We start from the raw sequence: 15,569 nt of genomic DNA, 5'->3' as shown, positions 1-15,569 counted from the left end.
AATCCATGAGATCCAAGAGACTGGGACAGTGTGCAGAGCCAACCGAATCCATGAGATCCAAGAATGATTAGCCCAGTGTTAAGAAACAAACTGGGAACACGGGAGGGCGATGTTTCAAATTGATGTTGTATGAAAGAATTGTATAATAAAATGCAAACTAAAACATAAAATCTGATGACTGGGATACAATGGAGAAATTATTGTTGGAAAGAAAATCAAGGAACTGATTCAAGAAATGAAGTCAAAATAATGACAGTCATTCAAACATGAATGCACAGAATTATAATGTGGAATATTAACATCCACTTTCCCATGACCTTCACTAGCTATGCAGTCACTGATCCTCTCCATAAACACTCATGTTTACGCAGAATGTCATGATAAGTCATTTTATTTTTTGAGATATCTCTTCCACCCTTTTCTGCCCTTCAAAACCTCCCATCTACCCCTTCCCACTCTCCTTCAAATCCTAAACCTAACATTTCCCGCTAATTGTTATTGTGTGGATATATATATACATATATATATAATGTATATATTCCTAAATATAATCTGTTCATCTCTTTCATGTTACAAAAGAAATACACAAACTGGGGTAATGAATGTGTTCTGTCTGCAACAGGTTATTACAGGAGAAAATACATTTTCTCCAAACAGCTTTACATTTTGGAAAGAATATATTATTTTAAAAATTAGATTTGTACAAGGAAATACATATGAAGAAAGTAAACACATATAGATAATTTACTATAAATAGAGATATGCACCCAAAGAAAACAGATTTTATTGATGATATTATATCACTTAATGAACTCTGAGACTCGCCTTTATATTTATAACTATCATCTGGTTTTGACCAATTAGAGAACTCTATAAATACTTTAAGAATTTGTGCAAAAATTATTTCCAAAGCAGAAGGCTTATTTCTGAAAAAAACAAAGTTTATTTAAATATTCTTAAGAAAAAAAACCTCAAGGCTTTTCTGAAAGCAATATTGACATCAGGTGGAGTATGTATCTCTAGGAGTTTAGTTAGAATACGTCTCCATGAGATTGGAAGTTCTTTAACTTTGTAGGGATTCATGATTCAGCAGCTAGTTTTAGGAACTAGAATACTGTCTCCATTAGTGAAGCCTCAGTCACCTTTGGTGATTGGCGGTTCTAGTCACATGCGTTGGCTTGATTTGGAACTAGAGATCTGCAAAGAGAATCTAACCTTACGATTTCACAGGGCTTGCTATTTTAACAGTATACAGGGAAGTGACATAAGTTAGAACCTTGAGGAATCCAGGAAATACCTTTTATAAATTGCTACCACAATCTCTAGGTTACTGCGATGTGTAGAATTCCTGGGATGTCTAACACATTTCCTGGCTCCTGACTAGAGAACTATGAAGGAGGACTGTTTCTTTGGGCTACACGCTAACAAATGAACACAGAGCAATGTTAACTCTCCATCACTTGTGGCTTTTCCTGGAAGCCAGAGCTAACACGATAAGTGGAAGCCTTTTCTAGGAGATACTTGTGGGATGCTTCTTTTTCTATTGCTCCTTCTTATAGCTAATTCTTTTCAACACTCAGTGCGAAAGGTGAGAAGAGTGGGAAGAAATGGGAGCCAGAGCTGTGGTCTCCATGCTGTGCTGAGTGGTATCACAAATGTAACATATCATATATGGAGAAAGAAAATTTCAGGATTTTATTGTGTTTGTGTCTTCGTCATACACTGCACAAGTTCTCAACATCTTATCAATTGAAAGAGTAGTTGCTGATCCAATTTAAAGTACAGGTTTATTAAATCATTTAGATAGTTCTTCCCAGCTAAAATATACAATTTATATAAGTTGTATGTTTTAAACAAAAGATGACAACATTCTCCTACCTCTTTCAGAGTCCCCTGAGAAAGGTGACCAGGTGACCCGGTTCTGGTGGATCTAATATCTTAAACAAAATGTGTTGACAAAGTAACATGATGTAGGTAGTGGATACTCTGCTTTTCTAGTAATAAGAGAACAATAATTGGGAGTGTTCTTTTCCCCTTCTCCTCCCTTTCTTGTCTCAAATGTGGGATCTGGAATGGCAGAAGATCCATGTTTGACCACACAAAACAATGGCAAAAACATGAGAATAATTGCAGAAACGTTGACAAAAAGTTCTTGTAGCTTTGATTTCTTATGTAATAAAAATAAAGCTCTATTTACTTAAGCTTCTGACTCCAAACATTTTTTATATTTATTTCTATCATTTTAATCATGTGTCTGGAGAGAATATGTGCATATGAACACAGGGAGACAAGCGGTGTCAGATTCCCCAAGAGTTAAAAATTGCAGACAGTTATGAACTACATGACATGGGTATTGAGAACAAAACTCAGGTCCTCTGGAAGAGCAAGAAGTACTCTTCTGAAACATCTCACCAGCCCCACTTCTGAACATTTTTAATACGGTATAATATGAACTTAATGAGTTGGAAAAGAAACTCCTCATAGTTTTATGTTTCCTTCGAACAATTCTTTTAGAGTAGTCATTGCTTCAAGGCATGTGTCACCTTTAATAGGACCATGAGCTCCACGGAAACAAGGCCCATATCCTTGTCAACAAATCCCTAGGGACTAACATAGTGCCTTAGGGAGCAGGAGTTGAGACACATTTGTTCAAACAAAAGGAGTTTAATGTGTTCTTCCACGCCACACGCCAACTGAATTAGAAGCAGCCCAGCCCCTGCCTTAAAGAAGCTCACATTTCAGTGAGCAATTGTACCACACAGGAAATGCTATACCGAAACTCTGAGCACATTCTATAGCAATGTGAGGAGGGAAGATGGGTGGCACCTGCTTCAAAGTAAGGAAAAGACTAGAGAAGTGTTTAACCACGTGGCAAACTCTCTTTTCTTAGAACGACTGTATATACTAACATACTGTCTACATTACACTGCTTTGTTATGTAACTCAAAAGAATATATCTCTGTTGACAGCCTTTAGCAACTGTAGCCATGCCAATTTAGGTCATCTTAAAGGACTTATTTCTAAAAATAATCTAAAAATTGTCTGTCTATTATATTCATAAAGTCCCTAAAAATACTCAGCAACCAAATGATTTGTTGGTATAATATTAGTAAAATGAGCATACTGACTATAGGAAAACCTAAATTGGTAAAACCTGTAGTGTTCTTTCTGCCAGCTGCCAAATACTGGTGGCGGGGATCAGCTCCAAATTTTCTTCCACTACAGACCAAGAAGAAATCACCAGATTCGGTCATGCTTCCAAAAAGACAACAGATCAGATTGTCTATCTTTGTAGAGAAGTCTCAGGTACCATCAAAGTAAATTACTTATTCCAGTTTCAGCTATAGCACAAACCCAAACATTCTTCATTTAGCAGCAACCACGTTATACGCAGCCCAAGCACATAACTTTAGTTAAATGGTGCCATCTGGTGACATAAATTTTGCAGTAATACACAAAAAGCCAAGAATGGAGTTGAAACCTCTTAATGGTATTTGACCCAAAGTGTCAAATAGGAAATGTTTCATCTTTCCAAGCATGAGACTCTCAATGAATCTCGCCCAGACTATGACTGTTTAACAAAGGGAATTAAAACAATTGCCTGAGTCATGTTTTATGCTTCACATTCTTGATTTACTAATTTAAAGACTTGGGTCCAGTGAGACTCCCTACCCAACTTAGAAAGGACATTTTGACTTTCATATCTTGTAAATAGAGCTGCAATAAACATGCAAATGCAGATATCTCTTTGAAAAAAAAGAAAGGACATCTTAAAGGTGTAAAAAAATATATATTTTCCAGTCAGACCCACTTTCCCAAGAACCTCCAATTCTTTTGTATGATTTTCAGCATTTCAAAGATCACTTCCCCAGGAAACTCACAGAAGCCTCCACTCCTCCTCTGTATTACTTACTGGAATTGTAAATATAAACTGTATATACATTTTTTTCTAATTTGCATCTCCAAAGCAAATTGCACCTGGCACAGTTGGCCAATAATGTCTTGTAAATGAATGAGGGAAGAGATGAGAAAAATACCTTTCTCTAGCCTCTCTTCCAGCTCAAGGCCTTCCAGAGACAATACTCCGAATTATATAAAAGCATCCCTTTGCAGCATCAGTCCACAGTTATCCCAGGCTTCTCTGAACTCCTACAGCACTTTGGTCCAGCCCCTGGAGTCTAATTATCAAACACATACTGACTGGACATTTGTGCATATGCATTAATGTTACTTTGACTTTAAAGGACAATTTCTCTTTGTGGCCCTAGATTTGGACTTCCTAGAATCCATCTACACATGTCTATGTAACCAAGTGAAACTTCATAGATACGTTGTGAAATATTACTACTCAAATCATAATGACTGGGATATCCCTGATCAATTTATTTGGATGAGTTGTAAAGAGTCACGATAGACTTTAGTAACCAAGAATTTGGTGTTCACTATGTCGGCCAATAAATACATATTGGAGAGGCAGGTGAGATGACTTAGCCCTTGCCATGGAGCCTCGCAACCTGAATTGAACCATGTAGGTCCAACCCACAGTTATCCACTCTTTTCCACATGTTTGCCAGAGAACACATGCCAGTGTACCTGCACACTCACATGTCTGCACTCACCCACACGCACGCGTGCGAACACACACACACACTACTAAGTGTAATGAAAAGTGTAATACGTAATGCTTTGCTTCCCTGGAGCATATGCAAGGATTACCTAGTGAGTGTGACAATTGCACACGACCTAACGATAGCATCTCCATGGAACTTTGCTTTTCTCTATCCACAGCAACACAGGTAGGAACTAGAATTAAATATTCAAAGGGGGGCACTTAAATATTTCAGATACACGGCTTATATTAAAGGGAAATTTGAGTCCACAGTATTTGTAAGTGTATGGATCCTCAAAGAACTTCAAACGTTTTAAAGATCTTTCGTCTCCTTAAAGACTAAATCGGATCTTTACAAAATGTAAGAATGAAGAAGTACCATTCCCTCCCAAGTTCATGAGTAATATTCAAACACTATGTGAGTTTCCCTGAATGACTAGAACACATGACTCAGAATCACCGCAAAGAGTTATTTAGACACTATTTGCCGAGCCCCAGCTCCAGAGTCTGATTCGGCAGCAGCTTTCTGAGGTGGGACACAAAGCTACACAAGCTGATGGGTCATTGGTGCTGCTGATACAAGAGTCATAGTGTGAGAACCTGTTTTGAAAGACAAGAGCCAGGCTATTCCAAATTCGCATTATTGTACAATCCTTTGCATCCGTTATAATCTAGAAAAAATTCTTGATTTCCTTATAATCAGGTGACAAAAATATATACAGTTATTCATAGTTATAGCCATGACATGCTTTAAATGGGCCTTTTAAAAATAATCTTACATTAGAATTGGTATAATGGGGTGTTAAAAATATGGTTCCCGGGTAATAGCACGAGCTGCACAAGCTTAAGGACCTGAGTTCAAATCCCAAGTACCCACATAAAATTCCAGGATGGCTGTGTGAACATATAACCCCAATATTTTAAGGGCAGTGACAGGAGGATTTCTGGATTTGCCACTGCTAACATAGTTCCCAATTCTGTGAGAGACCTTACTTCAAGGGAATAAACAGAGTTACACAGCAGAACATTCAAAATCTTCCTCCGGCATCCCCATGTGCACACACATGAACACACCACACACACACACACACACAAATTAATTAAAGGAATTGGTATAATAGGAAATTACAGAGATTTTTTTAAACTTAAAAATGTGTCAAAAACTCATATATTTTGATTTCTGCTCATAACACCATTATAATTGAATAATTAAATAACTGTTTATAGAATGTCTCTGTTCCCTACTGCATTTTCTTCATTTGCCCATAAAAGTAAACATTGTCCCATACAGTTCACTACTACATCATTTTGCTGAGAACAATGTCTAGCACATAAGTATTTTTAAATAATTGTTTATGGTTATAAATAAAATTATTAAACATTTACTAATATTAATGTTTACAAACTTACATTTAAACTCTGGAAACTGTAAAACTGTGATCATCCGTTGTACAATGTTTTTCTGATCAGACCACAAGATGTCACCCTAAGCCTAACATCTAAAATGTACTTTCTAGCATAGTCGCTATAAACTGACTTCCAAGCTTCTAAAATTCAATCTCTTTATTATATTAAAACCATATCATTGGAGAGATCGTCAGCAAGTATATTTACAATTTAAACACACGTGAAGTCTTTTCAAGATTAAGTTTCATAAATTCCTCTTTGTAGATGTTTAACCATAGGAACCCGCATACACAAGCAATGAAAGTGTCCTCCAAACGCATTGTGCTTGGGAGTCACAGGTATAGGCTACTGTGCTTCTCCCAAGCACTGCATGTAACTAAGTAGATAAACAAAGGATGGAGTGGAGGTGTTTAGTGGAAAATAATTGCTTATCGTTGGCTACTTATTTTTCTATCAAAATATTAAGAAGAATACTTTCTCCCAAAATATTAAGAAAAATATAAGAACATCTGAGTTATGTATGTAAATGCAAAACATGTGTGTATCATATATAAATATGCCATGTTCTTGCTTGTTAGTGAATGATCATTGCTAACATCTGAAGTTCTTTATTCCACCATGAGCTACTGATAATGAGGAATCAAAGTAAATAACAAAGGAACTGGAGAAGTCAGAAAGGCCATCAACCGTTCACCATGCTCCAGGCTTGTTCTGCTATTTACCACCATGAAAAGCCCGTCTTACCATCGGATTTTATATTCTTTAACTTTACTCAAAAGAAAACATTCTAAAATGTGTATTACCTTCACATTCAGATAAAGTGATGGTTTAAGAATTAGAAAAGCATTATTAATACTTTGCGGAGGATACTGTAGAGCAAGTGATGAAGGACTAAAAAAGTAATTATTTCTAGAATGACTTTTTCATGTGCTCAGAAAGGGTTTGGTTCCCTGGTCACATGTAACTAATAGCAGCAGCATCCTCAGGAAAATGTTTCATTCCATTAACTGTTGGTGTGTCTTTTGGCATTATGAGTCTGTTTGTGAAGGTAGCTAGGATTCACTCAAGGAATTATTTCAATGAACTGGCTCTACAAATATCAGACCAATTGGTAAAGGCACAATCTTACATTATTTCTAACAAAAAGGGGTGCAGGGTAGGAGGGAAAATCAAGCAATAGACAGTAAGCCAATATCTTACTTACCAATGGCTGCCTATCTATGCTTTTATAAAGATCCGAATCCTCTTCGGGACACATTACAGAAAATACACAGTGAAACAGTTTGCAATAATAAGTTAACGATCAAAACTTCCACATAAAATTCAACAGAAAATTGTGTCTGCTGTATAATGCTTCTACGTATTTAGAGTTCACCCCAACTCTAACACTGACATGAAAGGGCCAGCCAGAGTAGCACGGTGTGCCGATTATTACATAACAGCATTTATTAGAGAAAGTCAAACCACAGTATAGGTTCTCAGCCAAGATATTTACCGCTCACTTAAAATAATGGGGAATGCAGTTGTTAGTCACTCATCCAAGTAATGGTGCTACCAAATGATGACATGTTCCAAACATGCAGGCTTATCTAAGCCACCTGACGGTATTATTCCTAAGCCAGTCCCCAAAAGCTCAAGCTCCCCAGAGACAGCCAGTCTCAACTAAACATTCATCTGAATGAATTTAGATGCATTGCCATTTGGTTAATGGCCTTTATGAATCATCAACTAAATGATACTATTAATACTTAATTCAGAAACCAGAGGTTTAAAATGCTCTGTAAATACTATTCTCTAATGGTTACGTTTATTTAAATTCCATGAGGCTCCGTTTAGAGCTGCTTTTATTCAATACTAGCTGAGATGATTACATTCACTTCTGCATTAATCCTTGCCAGCCACAATAGATGAAAGGAATTATTTTTCCCACAGGTAAGATAATTTTATGAAGCTTTTTAACTTCTATTTATAGTCAATAAATTGATTTTCAACTCTTTAAAACTTAATATTTTAAATTATAATGAAACTATAAACATAGGGGTTTTGTCATTCAGTATATTCATAGTTAAACATAAATAACATATTAATAAAACAGAAACTATTTTAACACCAAACTTCATAGACTCTTGTAGTTAGATTTTCTTTCAATACATGCTAGCATTTAAATGTGACGAAAGGTCTAGTTGACACACGTATTATGTATTATGCTGTTGCTTAGCACATGCAAGTGTTGAGCTCAGTTCCTGAAGCAAGAAAACAAATAAGAAGAAAATAAAGTCTTCTGTCAAATGGAACTGTTTTAATGTTCAGTTTGTTTTTCTTGAGAGAAATATTGATTGATTGATTGATTGATTGATTGGTTTTCCTTGTTACTTTTTTCTTAAAAATGGTCAATTTAAAGATATGTGAATAAACGTAAAAGATATATAAAGCCAAATATAAAAATGATATGTAAAGCCATCTATTAATAAACCACAGCCTTGACTTTCTTCATAATCGTTAAAGAGAACGAACGATAAGATTATCTAGTTATGTTCATAACAGATTGAAAACCACTGAGTTTTCATCAGTAAACCTTTCAATTTTGGATCTAAATTTTCCTAGGAGAAGCAAAAGAGACTAAGGGTTTCCCTTTGACTTTGCTCTGAGAAGGCCAGCAGACTCACAGTGAGCACAGAGCTGCACATTTGTTCTCAACCATGCTGCTGTACCCAACTCTGAGGCAAACTCAGGTTCTTACCTGGCTCCATTTTCCTTCCCACACAAAATAGTCCTTCAATATTGATATTTTTCAATAATCTATCCCTCATTTATATTTTACAATTGTTTTTTTAAGTAAGAATAAGGGGAGGAGGATCTGCCCTTTGAGTAACAAGGAAAATTATCACAGATTGTGTGTGTGTGTGTGTGTGTGTGTGTGTGTGTGTGTGTGTGTGTGTGTGTGTGAAACTTAGCTATCTAGGACATTATTCAAGCTATTTAGCCTGATTCTGGCGATTGAGACTGTAAGTAATTTTTGTAATACATACCCAGCAAGGCTTGAAATAAGCTGCTCTTAAAAACACTCATCACCCTTTGGACAGCATTTTTCAACAGCTGCTCCTCGGGTTTTCTCAATTTTTTGCAGTAGTCTTCCAGTAACGACAAAGCTCGGTCAGTATCTGAAAGACACAATTTTTAAAGTCTACCATGCGGTCCCAGAGAAGCCATTGATCAAACCCGTCTATGCTATAGCTGTGCTCCTGATTTTGTGACAGAAATAACTCAGCGAGTGATCACTACTCCAGGAACTGCCCAGTGAAATGGGCAATCTGCATGCAGTATGGTTTCCTTACAGTCTTGTCTTCCCAAAGAATCTGCAACGTGCAACAACACGAACCAAAAATCTGCTGCTGGCTAGATGTTCACATAATAAATGCGACTCCATTTAAATTGATGACTGCCTAAAATAACATCAAGCATCCTTTCTGATCTGTGAATTTACAGCCCACAATTTCTGCCTTATTTTCCATTTCCATGCCTTTCGAATGCACATAGTGCCCAAATCATACTTACTTTCCCTGCCCGCTTCCCTCTACACACACACACACACACACACACACACACACACACACACAACTTCACTACTCCCTGTACTACCATTGCCTGGCCCCAGAAACAGTGCTCCATTGAAAGGGCTATCACCTGTGATTGTTGTAGTGGTGTTCGGCCACCAAGACACCAGGTGGAAGCTGATAACAGTGTGTGCCTTAGTTCTGCCCACTTTTAGATTGTTCTTGGTAGACTATGGGTTCGGGATATAATACGGCTCAATGACAGTGGTGGCTACAGGTGTAACCTAGGACCCAGAGACTGACCTGTCTACAGTGACTCGACTCTGCCCAAAACCAGATAGAATCAGCAGTGCAAGGCTGCAGTAAGTGCAAATGAGGAATCCAGTCCTACCCTGGCCCCAAGAGAGACTCTTGTGAGGACAGAGTACACTTAAAGACCGGTACAGTGACACAACCCTGTAATCTCGGCCCTCAAGAAGCAAAGAGAGGAGGACAGAGGATGGAAAATATAAGCAAACCTGAGCTTCACCGCAAAATCCTGCCTCAATACACCACGGGTTGAAGATATGGCTCAGTAGCAGAATGTGTGCCTAGCTCTTAATTCTCCCTAGCACTGTAAACAGTAAGAATATGACAATGGTGTCTTAGACACAAACTTGGGGCTGATTGCCCTCTAGACTGAAATGGCAACATTGCCAATGGTAACTTCCCAGCAAATTTCAAACTGGACACCATCCAGTGCTGCAATAGTGGAGGTGACTACAGACTCCGAGAAAAGAAGCAACCCCTACTTAGAATGTCTGGAGATTCACAGGAGGAGGACTAGATTAAACAGCTCATCCTCTTATGCCAATATGATATCTATGCCAATGAGCTTCAGGAACCTTCAGGAAACCATCACCCAACAAAACATTCAAAATAAGGTGCCAGAAACCGACCAGGCAGTACTCACTATGGGAGAATTCTGAGATAGCATATTCATGACAGTACCTTTAAGAAAAGTCAATGAAATTGAAGACAAAAAAAGAGAAATGTTGAAATAGTCTAAGAGAAATTTAGAGATAAAAGCAATATAAACATAAATATTGAGACAAAAATAAACTAGAGAATTTTTTTTTTGAAATGTGAAAGAAGACATCAACAGAAGCCTAAATGGGACAGAAAAAACAACCAGGGCCAGTGAGAAGATCGTGACAAAGTGTCTGGCGCCAAGCCTAACAACCTGAGTTCAATCCTCAGACCTACATGGCGGAAGGAGAGAAGCAACTCCTACAAGTTGTCCTCTGGGCACCAGGAATGTGCATGGGCACATACACATAGAAAGGAAGAAAGAAGGGAGAAAGAGGAGGGGAGGAAGGGTAAAGAAGGGAAGGTAGGAGAAAGGAGGGGAGATATTTTAAATTTCATAAAAACAGTGAGTCTGAAGACTCACAAATGGAGGATGAAAATGGACTGGAGAGTGAAGAAAGCCCAAAGAAGCGTGAGACAAGCATGAAAGGTGCAGATCCTCTGGTTACTGGGAGCTCAAGAAGGACGTGTGAATGCCTCAGGGGTTAGAAAGTACATTAGAAGAAACAACAACACAAAACTTCTCGATCCTAGAAGACACAAATACTCAACATAAGAAAGTCAAAAGTCAGGCCAGGAAGGGTGGTGCACACCTTTAATCCCACCACCTAGAGGCAGATGCAGGTGGAGCCCTGTGAGTTATTTCCAAGCCAGCTAGGCCATCATGATTCAAAAGGAGGAAATAGTTCAGAACACAGTATGTTTAGTCAGCATTAGAGCACACAAATATAGACAGCAAATATTAACAGAGCCAAGAGAAGCACTCAACTCCAATATCATAATAGCTGGGGACTTAACACCCGTCCTCAGCAGTGAAGAGATTATCCAGAAAGAAAAGTCAACAAAGAAATGCCAGAGTTGAATTAGACCTAAGAACAAATCAACCTAACAGGTATCTATACAAAATGACTTCCAATATCTTCTGTTGACATTTTTCTCATCAGCGTATGGAACAATTCTCAGGACAGATCATATGACAAGCCACAAGGTAAGTCTCACAAATTTTTTAAAAAGTGAAATTACGCTTTCTCCTTTGAACACATGCAATTAAGAGTCCAATAAGGAGAAAAACCTTTGGAAACTATACCAATGCATGGAAATTTAACAACTTAATTTTGAACAACCAATGAAGCAAGAAATAAATCAATAAAGAAATGTAAATTTTCTTGAACCAAATGAAAATGGAGATACAAGATACCAAAACATAGAAATGAAAAACAAGGAATCTAGGAACAAACCCAATCAAAGTTCTCTACCTTGGTTTCTGTTACTGTGATAAACACAATTACAAAATAAAAAACTTTTGTAGGAGAGGATTGGTTTAGCTTACCAGTTACAGATCATCATGAGGAAAAGCCAAGGCAGAAACTCAAAAGAGGAGCTTAAAACAAAATGGAGGAACAGAACACTGCTGAATCCCTACCACCATGTTCTCGGTTTCACTACCTTTCTGACACAGCCCAGGCCCGCCTGCCTACGGATAATACTACCCACAGTGGTCTGGGCCCACATCAATTAGCATTAAAGAAAATGTCCCACAGACATGGCCCCTGATGGAGGTAAGTCTTCCACTGAGGTTACTTTCCCTGAGTAAGTTGCTATCACACAAAGATAAGAAAGGTTTCCATAATGGAAATTAGAAAACACTAATCAGAATATGGAAGAGAACAGAAAAAACTTAAAAGATAGCCAGTGCTCATGGATTGAAAGAATTAGCATTGTACAATTGTTCCTATAACACATTTAGATGTACAGATTCAATATGATCTCTATCAAAAAAAAAAACTAGTGACATTTCTCACATATCAAAATTCAGGTAGCAATTCTCTGATGTGGGATGTCCTTCTATACACTGTGAATATGTATTTCTCCCATTGGTTAATAAAGAACCTGCTTTGGCCTATGGTAGGATAGAATATAGCAAGGGGAAATCCAGTAGAGAGAGAGAAAGAAAGCAGGCTCAATAGAAATGCTAGCAAGCTGACCATAGACAGGATGCCAGAATACCTAAGATAATGCCACAACCATGTGGCAATATACATACTATTGGAAATGGGTTAATTTATAAGCTAGAGATCTAGGTATTAATAGCCTAAGCCATCAGCCAAACAATTACATTTAATATTAGCCTTTCATAAGTGGCTGTGGGGACCAATGGGTGGGACAGAAACTGGTCCAGAGGACCAGATAGGACAGAGCATACTTTCAGATGCAATTCTCAAATTATACAAAATTGCAAAATTTAAAAGGCAGCCAAAGGTACTTCTAGAAAAAATAAACTAGGGGTGGGAGTGAGGAAGTAGAGGTATTATACTATCTAACTTCAAAACATACTGCAAAGCTATAATGATCAAAGCAGTGTGGTATCATAAACACAGCTGCATAGACCAATATTATAAATTAAAAAGGCAATTTTGAAATTCAGAAAACATGTGAATCTATAGCGAGCTAATTTGAAAGAAATTTGCTAATAATACACACCAAAGGAAGGGCAATCTTTTCAATAAATGGTGATAAATTGAGTGCCCACATGCAGAAGGAAACTAGACCCCTATTTCTTTGGGAGGAGTGTGCGTATGTGTGCTGATTAGTCTTCATGCAATATATTTAGACCATATTCATGATCATTTTGATAATGAACTTCTCCCAGATCCTTCCCACCATTCTATCCACCCAACTTTATTGGATCCCCTAAAAAAAAAAGAAAAAAACCTACAAAAATAATAAAAAGTGCTAAAACAAAAGCTCCATCCCCTCAAAAACAAACAAACAAAGGACACAGAACTTGTTTTGCATTGGTCAACTAATCTTAGGCATGGAGTCTACCCTGGAGTATGGCTAATATACCCAGTGACTCTCCACTGAAGAAAACTGGCTTTGCCTTTGCCAGCAAGTATCAACCGAAGGAAAAAAAAAACTTCATGATTAGGTATAGGACCCTGTGACTGTTTGCCCCTCTTAGTCCTGGGACCCTGTCGGAATTGAACCTGTGCCAGTTTTATGTGTGCTGCCACCATCCCTTGAGAGTTCATATGTACGTCAGGCTTTGTGTCAGAAGACACTGATTCCCTGGAGTCATCCGTTCCCTCTGGCTTTTACAGTCTTTCCACCCCCTCTTCTGCATAGATCATTGAGAAGTAAGAGGGGGAGTTTGATGAAGACATCCATTCAGGACCGGAAGTTCCAAAGTCTCTCAATCTCTCATTTGAGGATTTCTGTGTTAATTCCCATTTACTGCAAAGAGCTCTGATGAGAGGTGAGCAAGGCAATGATCTACAGGTATGAAAATATGGCATTAGGAGTCATTTTACTGCTGTGTTGCTTTCGCAGAATAATAGCCAAAATTTTTTTCCTAGGCACATGCTTTATCTAATCTTAGGTTCTTGGCCATTCAGCAGTTTCAGATATGAGTCTTATCTAACTGAGTGGACGCTTAATCCAAGCAAGAAGTGGTTGGTTACTCCCATAACATTTGTGCCACTATTGCACCAGTGTGTCTTGAGGCAGGTCTCTGTTGTAGGTGACGGTGTTTATAGCTGGGTAATACTGATGAATACCTTTTTCTTCTGGCAATGTTCAGAGTACCTTCTAGCACCATAAATACTAGTCTGCTAATCAGCAAGGGTGAAACTTCTAGGTGGGAAGTTTCAATGACATGAGCACATGTTGTCCCCATCAATAGGACCTTACCATCACATTCTGTAGAACAACGAATAGTCTGTGATCTTTATGGGGTCCATGAGATTCCTTTGTAGACCCCTATCTCTTAAAACATAGAAAAAATAACCTCAAAATGGACTAAATATAGGACCAAAACCATAAAATTACAAGAATAAAAACACTTCATTCAGGAAAGAGTCAACAGACTGAAAATATTTGCAAAGTATATATACCTGAAAGGAGGTTGATATCCAGAATGTGTAACTCAAAAACCCAATACAAAAATAGCAAACACTAAACTTTAAAATGGGCAATATACCTAAGTGTATGTTTCTCAAAAGAAGTTATGCAAAAGACCAACACATACCTAAGAAAATGCTCAGTACCACACGAATCCTCGGGAAAACACAAATCAGCATCACAATGATCTATTCACCACTGCACCAGTAAGAGGAGCTCTTATCAAGAAGACTAAAAACTGCAAGTGCTGGTAAAGAAGTAGAGAAAAGGCAATTCACGTAGACTGCTAGTGGAGGTGCAAACCAGTGGAGGGATAGAAGACAATATGGACTTTCCTCAAAAACTTGAAGCTGTAACTACCCTATGATCCAACCACCTCACTACTTGGCATGCTTCCATGAGAAATGAAGTCATAGAGACATTGAAACCCCTGTGTTCAATACAGCACTACTCACAATAGCCAGTAGAAGGTAACAAGTGTGTTGGGAGCTGTGAATCCCCAGATCCTGAATTTCTTGTAAACAACTTGTTTTCCCCTGATCTGAGTGCCTACAGCTGCTCTGAGCACGAGACCCTCAGAAGGTCCTGATGGCAGGGAATGGTTTCTGGTGTGTTTGGCTGGGGCGTGGCTATCCCTACATAAACTGCCCCTGGACACAATAAAGGGAGCATTCTTGGGGCATTTTGGCATCAAGGATGACCTGTGTCTCTGTGTGTCTTTATGTGTTTCAATCTCCAGCCCCTTGCCCAGTTCACGAATTGTATGGTGGCACATAGAGCGCAGACAGGTGTGATGCACCACACAAGTGTCTGCTGGCTGATGGACGAAAGAAGGAAATGTAACCTATCTATCCAATGGATACTATCTCTCCATATCTATCCAATGGATACTGTCTCTCCATATCTATCCATTGCACACTGTTCCTCCATATCTATCCAATGGATACTGTCCTCCATATCTATCCAGTGCACACTGTCCTTCATATCTATCCAGTGCACACTGTCCTCCATATCTATCCAGTGCACACTGT

General features: G+C 38.2%; 1 protein-coding gene across 2 annotated transcripts in view; it reads right to left on the bottom strand.

The window, feature by feature from the left end:
- The window catches only part of Dlg2 (discs large MAGUK scaffold protein 2), a 1,686,730-nt gene that overhangs the window by 1,654,993 nt on the left and 16,168 nt on the right, over positions 1 to 15,569 (bottom strand). For both annotated transcript variants that reach the window (XM_026784310.1, XM_026784311.1), the window contains exon 2: positions 9,046 to 9,177. In XM_026784310.1, the coding sequence (XP_026640111.1) occupies positions 9,046 to 9,177 (132 nt within the window). The remainder of the gene's footprint in view (positions 1 to 9,045; positions 9,178 to 15,569) is intronic.

Source organism: Microtus ochrogaster, chromosome 22 (assembly GCF_000317375.1).
Source record: "Microtus ochrogaster isolate Prairie Vole_2 chromosome 22, MicOch1.0, whole genome shotgun sequence".
In the NCBI taxonomy this organism is placed as follows: domain Eukaryota; kingdom Metazoa; phylum Chordata; class Mammalia; order Rodentia; family Cricetidae; genus Microtus; species Microtus ochrogaster.
The sequence above is the reverse complement of the archived record's forward strand: the minus strand, read 5'-3'. Positions and strand labels throughout refer to the sequence as shown.